Source organism: Pteropus alecto, unplaced genomic scaffold (assembly GCF_000325575.1).
Source record: "Pteropus alecto unplaced genomic scaffold, ASM32557v1 scaffold61, whole genome shotgun sequence".
NCBI lineage: Eukaryota > Metazoa > Chordata > Mammalia > Chiroptera > Pteropodidae > Pteropus > Pteropus alecto.
The window spans coordinates 1,360,759-1,367,686 of NW_006434835.1; the positions used below are offsets into that span (position 1 = coordinate 1,360,759).

The following is a 6,928-nucleotide window of genomic DNA, read 5'->3' on the forward strand; positions in this document are numbered from 1 at the left end:
TGGGGCCCACAAGGCCGTGGACACTATCACCTCCCCCCTCGGCTTCTTGGCAAGTCCTTGAAGGTGGAAGCAGGGAACGGCTCTGAGTGGCCGTGATGTCTGGGATGACCGTGGTATCTGGTTGGTTCTCAGTTCTCCTTTGTCTTAAAATTTAAATTGAACAGCCCCTAAAAGCCTGTCCTGGAGTCAAGCGGGGTGGGCAGCTAACCAGCAAAGAGCTCGTGCCCAGCCAGGCGGGACCTGAGGGGCGCTGGCCCCATCCGCGGGCCTCACACAGCCCACAGCCACAGCTCCTGCTTTGACCAGGAAGCAGCTGGGGTCATGGATGAGCCGGTCCCGAAAACTGCCTGGGACGACAGGAGCCGGGCCACCAGGATTTCTGGCCTGAGGCACTGCATGGTCACATGTCCTGGCCACTGAGCGACTTGACATTCTGCAGACCACACCCGGGGCCTGGGATTCTGATCTCATCCTGTGCAGGTGAGGGAGGCCAATAGCGACCAAGTTCAGAGAGAAGAGGCTAAAAATGGATTTAATTCAATCTAAAGAAATAGAATGGACATTTCTTGCAGTCCTGAGACTGCGGCTCCGACTGTACCCTAGAACGGGCGGCTCTGGGCTGGTGTCGCTGCGGGGCTGCGTGCGTCCTCTGTAGGGTACCCCCGGAGGTATGGGTCTCCCACGGGGCGGAGCCTCTGAAGGGCGGGCCCAGCGCTTTCCACCTTCCTGTGCGCCCGCGGCCCGCGCATGCTCAGTAAGCGCCTCTTCAACAAACCGACAGCAATTGCTGCCCCGCCCGGGCGCCGCTGCCCGACCGGCGCGGAGCAAACCCCGGGTGCCCCTGACGACACGCTCCAGGGAGCTCGACACCCAAGGACGCCCAGCCAAGGTGGCCGTTTCTGTGCCCGGAACAGCGGGCGTCTGCAAAGATCTGCGTGTTAAAAGGCCGTGATATCCATTCTGATCAACCATTATTATAATCACTGGTAATAAAAGTGTCACTCGCCCATTTAGGAGCTACCTCTCTTTCTCATTTTTCTCCTGAATTTTACGGGGAAAGCAGCCAGACTCAGACTTCTCATATTTGTCATCTATTCCATAAATGCGACTTAAGCATGTTCCCTGCGTTTTTTAAGGGGACACAAGTACCGTTCAAATAAAAATGTTACGCGTTCCGAGGTTTATAAACCTGCAAAGCCGAGGAGCCCTTGCCACCGAGGGGCCACAGCAGCCTGCCACCGGCCACGCTGCCCTGAGGGCCCCCTCCCCACGCAGACCGGGCGTCACGCCCGGGAGAACCCGCGAGCATGCGCACTGCGTCCCGGGACAGGCGTCCCCGCCGGCGACGGAGGCCAGTAGCGGGGTGACGGCGGAGCAGGCCCGAGGGGACAGGGTCGTGGAGTCGACCCTCACCAGGCTGCTGTGTCACCCACGCGAGATTCGGCTTGGGTTTCAGAACAAGGGATTTTGTAAACAGTCTGTGCAAAATAAAGCTTTTTTAACAGAAAATAAAAGACGTCGAAATATACTGACAAAACCTGAAGAAGCACACTTCTCCCCAGGACGTCTGAGCGGGTCCCAGGGCCACGTCCTCGCGCTCACGTCCCGGACCCTGCGACCCCGACGGCGGTGTCCTGCCCGATGGCCCCCAGTGCCCCGACCCCACCGCAGTTAAGAGGGTGGGTGCTTTGTCAAATAACTTCCTAAGGCAAGAAACAGAACAGAAAACAGGTTCAAACAGGGCTCCTGCCCCGGGGGACGGTGCGCTGAGGGCCCCTCCTACAGCGGGGGGCGGGGCTGGAGGGGGCGGGGCGGCGAGCTCTCCGGACGCCCTGCCCCGCCCCCAGCCTCGCATCCAGCCCGGGGTGCACCTAGCCCCCCAACGCCTCGCCCAGGCCCTTCCTCCGCCCTCCTCAGGGCCCAGCCAAGCCGAGGGGCAGGAGGGACGACAGACGGGGCGTTTCCAGCACCCTGGTCCGGGACCCCGGCGCCCGGGCGCGGACACACGCACACAACCACTGCAACGTCCTCCCCTCTGTGGGCAGGGCCGAGGGCGCTGGATTCCGCATCGGTGGGTGTGAGCGGCACACGCCAGGGCGAGCCTTGCCCCTGCTTCTGATGAGCAGGGGTCCCCTCCCCCAGCCGCAGAAGGGAGGAGCCTGGGGGAGGCCCCGGGAGAGGGGGCGGAGGCAGGGGTTCTCCCGCCCCAGAAAGGTCTCACAGCTCGGTTTTCCCAAGGAGAGCCCTCCGCGGCTGCTGTCTGTGCGGGAGACTGAATGTGTCCTCAGAATTGCATGGTGCAGCCCCACACCCCAGTGCGCTGCTGTTGACGTGATTAGGTCAGATGATGACAGGACAGACCCCGGAGAGCAAGCAGGAATCACGGACCTTTATGACTTGGTGACAGCTGTCACAAGGCCACTTCTGCCGCATTTGCCCGTTAGAAATGAGTCACCAAGTCCAGCCTACACTCAAGGGGAGAGAGAACTGGGCTCCATGTTCTGTGAGAAGATTGTCAAAGAATGGGTAGTTTTCAACCACTACCTTTCACTTTTTAAATCTGGTCATTTCACTGGACCGAGTCCTCTGCCACCTACACACGTGAGCCCTAAAATTCCGTTTATAAAATGTCTGAAGCTTGAGTTTCTTTGGTGCAGTGGATATGTGTTCCCAAGACCAACATGAGGTTCAAAAGATAAATTTTAACGCAAAGACTTTTGATCAGTTTTAAAAAAATACTTAAAATGGCATGCCCTTCAAAACATGGTGTTGATTTGAGGTTTTTCTATGATTAGGACAAATTAGGCATCACTGCATCTCAGAATTATTGAGTAAGAAAATAATGTACCGTTTTCTTGTTAAGATTCAGAAGTTTGATTGTAACGGGATATTTAGTAATGAGTTTAACCTAGAAAATCTCACACTGAACAAAGACTAACAGACAAACTGTAAATTAATATGTACACAAACGGTCACACAAAGGACCTAAACAAAGTGATTTTTCCCTCCACGTACTGAAATGTAAGGGACTCCAAGCCATGAGCATAAAATTAAGGCAGCTACTTTATTTTGAACAAGAAAGTGGCATAAGCAACCGTGAGTGTCCCCCTAATGTGCAATCCCGCCCCTCCCGCTCCGCTCCCCACCACGTTCTGGGAGAAAAGTGTGTTGTACTGGCCAGTCCTGTCACCCACGCCTACACCTGCTCACACTGGCCGTGGCGCTGACTGAATCCGCTGAAAGCCACGGAATCGGGCCGCATGGGGCAGCTGAGCTGTTACCCTGGGAGTGACACCCACCCAGGCCGCGTGGGAGGCGTGGGCTGACACGGCCACCAGACAGCGACCTTGAATCGGAAGAAGAATGCCTCTATCCACAGCTGCTTCCACATGACACTCGGTTTTCTAGCTCCTTTCATTAAAACATATTCTGATCAAATAATTTTGCAAAGCGAAGTTCACCCAGCCTCGAATCTACAACATAAAAGTAAGGACAACAGGACAGATTTTCTGACGTCCTCGTGCCTGGGACCGTCACGGGTGAAGGGGCCCCAGGAGCACCGCTAGGCCGACTGCGCCAGAAACGTCAAGTACTGCTTCCGAGCCTCGAGATGGTCAGCTGGCCGGTTGTACGCCGTCCACACTGGTTGTCCCACAAACAGCCGCATGGCCTTCACGTAGTTCTAGAAAACAGACACACCGGCATCGCATTAACATGGCGATCGCGACAGCGCTTTCTGCTTCGCTTCTCACGTCCAGTCCTCTGGACACGTGTGCACACAGCAGGCAAACATCGCCGCGGCCCACCTGCTCGTCCACCGTGAAGCGGTGGTAGATCCCTGCGGGCAGAGTGATCAGGTCCCCCTTCTCTACGAAGATGCGAATCCACCTGTCCTCGTCATCTCTCACGTCGAAGTACCCGCTGCCATCCAGCACGTAGCGGATCTCATCGTCCAAGTGCAGATGTTCCTCGTAAAACATTTTGATCTGGAGCAGGAGGGAAAGTCTGAGTCAGCTGGAGACAAGGGAAGGGAACTGACACAGACCCCACCTCTGGCCCAGACGTCAAAGATCAGAGCTGAGGTGGATGCAGATCACCCCCTCAAAAAGAGGAAGCAGTATAATAAGTATAAAGGGCGGGAGCCAGAATATTTTAAGAAATCTGTCAATGTACTAGCAGAAGAAGAAAGAGATGATACTTACATGGCCCCTACCACGTTCCAGGAAACGTTCTAAATAGTTTACGTGTAATAACTCATTTGGGAGCTCTTTCATGACATCTGACAGATCAGCTTAGGGAGGCGAGGTCATCGCCCCAACATCACACAGCTTGGATGTGCAGATAGCCCAGTCTTGCGAAATCTGTCAATGTACTAGCAGAAAAAGAAAGAGATGATACTTACATGGCCCCTACCACGTTCCAGGAAACGTTCTAAATAGTTTACGTGTAATAACTCATTTGGGAGCTCTTTCATGACATCTGACAGATCAGCTTAGGGAGGCGAGGTCATCGCCCCAACATCACACAGCTTGGATGTGCAGATAGCCCAGTCTTGCTCATAACCCACCACACATGGCAGTCACGCTGATCACACTGCACATGGCAATCGCAGATCACACGTACACACAATCACATGATCACTGCACACGGCAGTCACGCAGATGACACAATCAGGTGGTCGCACTGTACACAGCAGTCATGCAGATCACATGCACACACAATTACATGATCACTGTACACGGAAGTCATGCAGATCACACACAATCACGATCACTGCACACGGCAGTCACACAGATCACATGCACAATCACGATCACTGCACACGGCAGTCACGCAGATCACATGCACGATCACGTGATCGCACTGTACACAGCAGTCACAAAGATCACACAATCACGTGATCACACTGCACATGGAAGTCACATTGATCACACACACAATCACAAAGGCAATGCACACAGCAGTCACACCGGTCATGCATGTAATCACGTGATCACACTGCACACAGCGGTCACGCGGATCACGCACACGCAGCCACACTGATCACACTAGAAGGTCAGAGGCCACATGAAGATCTGAGGAAGGCACTCGTCATCTCGACCAACGCCTTCCATTTGTTCAGATCTACTTTTGTGTCTTTCAGAAGGTCTTTAGCCCCCTAACATTTGTAATAAAAATATTCGAATATGAATTAGTCTGATATAAACCCAAATGAAGACATTCACAGGAAACAGACAGTCTGTGCGCCGGTGGAGAATGCAGCTCTCCCGTCACGAGCACGCGAGCCTCACGGGAACGCGGAGCTCCTTGCCTTTTCCTCGTAATCCGGCAGCTTCTCCTCGCAGATGGTTATGATGTCCATCCAGGAGTAGTTTCTCTCCCTCCGGATCTTTTCCAATTCTAGATCATTCTCATATTTGTCAGGATCCAGCTAAAAGTTTAAATGACAAACGGGAGGTCACATCAGCGCAAGGGGACAGAGACCCTGGGCCTCCAGTACGCTTATGTCCACAGTCGTCACCCAGGCCTTTCTCAATCCTAAACCTTCCTTCCCCTCCCTCCCCACTCTCCCTGACAGCTACCGATAACGCAGCCATGTTTAACTCTGCTGCCCTGCCCCCCGCAGGCCTCCCTAGGGGTCCCCTTCACGTCCCTGGTTCCACTGCCATGAGCTTGGGTGGTGCACTCTCTGCGACACGCCCATTCGAGGACACACCTCCCTCCAGTCCTGCTCCTCTGCCGGCCACCCCTCTGCAGTCTGATCTCTCTATGGCCTCTCTGGTCAGTCTGTTTCTCGAGGCCAAAATGACTGCCACCCTCAGTGCCTACAGGTAAAACCCAAGTTCATTAGGCTGGGACGAGGCCCCTCAGCCATCTGGCCCCAGGTGCCTTTCCTAGTCCACTGCCCCTCTTCAAAAATGACTGACGCTTCACCTCCCCGCCCCTTGTCTGGCCAGCGTCCCACACCAAGGACGCTGGCTTGCCCTGTTCATCTATCACATGCCATCTGTTCTCTAAAGTCCAATGCAATGTCATCTTCTTTATGAAGCACTGCCCTAGGGCCCCAGCCAGGACGAGTGTGAACCGCTACTTAAGTCCACTGGCAGTGACTTTGGCAGACTTCCCCTTAAATGGCAGTAAAACCTACTCTAGCACCGGTACTTACGGTCAACTCCAGACTCTCAAAGTACTAGTCACCGGTACCCAGACTACAGAGAGGACTCCCCAAACTGGCAAAGCACGATGTGCATGCCACTGCTCCGTGCCGAAACCACTGAGGTTAGCGTTGTGTGTGACGCAGCTATCACTCTGCTACGTCACTAACAGCAGATGCACGGAAATGCTCCATCGCTTCCCACTGGTTGCAAACGGTCTCAGTAACAAAGCATGTAAAAGGCACGGGATGCTAAGTGCGCAGAGTCGACATAATTTAATTTTGATGGCCCTTAACCTTGTCATCCAGACTGAACCAAAGGTAAAAGAGACCGAGTTGGACCCGATGGGGTAGCACAAAGGTCACCTTTTACAGGTAAGGCTCATCCTTTGCACACATCTGAGAGCAGAGCAGTATCTCACTGTTACTCCCAAACGCACAGTGGCTCCCTCGAGTGCTGTCACGTGACCTGCTTATCTGGACTGCACACAGATTGATTTTATTATAAAACAAAACTGATTTTCCTGCCATAATAAACATTATCTTTTACGTTTTTATCTTTCATTTTAATAGACATTATAAACCTTTGCACTGTTTCGAAGTCTTAGTCCAGGATAAATAAATACCGTGTTAAATATTTACACAAAACCCGAAGTCTGAATTTCAACCTGGCCCGCAGGGGGCCTGCGTGGTGTAAATGGACTTCGGACCGGGCGGGGCAGCGGTGGCCGAGCAGGAGCCCCCCGGAGGCTCTGCGGAGGGGGCTGGGCGCCC

The 6,928-nt window shown here is 53.9% G+C and overlaps 1 protein-coding gene across 1 annotated transcript; it reads right to left on the bottom strand.

The window, feature by feature from the left end:
- Window positions 1-3,383: 3,383 nt before the first annotated feature.
- On the bottom strand, window positions 3,384-5,459 carry ADI1 (acireductone dioxygenase 1). Its single transcript, XM_025045793.1, has 3 exons — window positions 5,312-5,459; window positions 3,807-3,986; window positions 3,384-3,682 (listed from the first exon to the last, which is right to left on the bottom strand). The coding sequence occupies exons 1-3, from the start codon at window positions 5,360-5,362 to the stop codon at window positions 3,563-3,565; spliced, it is 351 nt and encodes a 116-aa protein (XP_024901561.1). The 5' UTR covers window positions 5,363-5,459; the 3' UTR covers window positions 3,384-3,562.
- Between the last annotated feature and the right edge of the window lie 1,469 nt (window positions 5,460-6,928).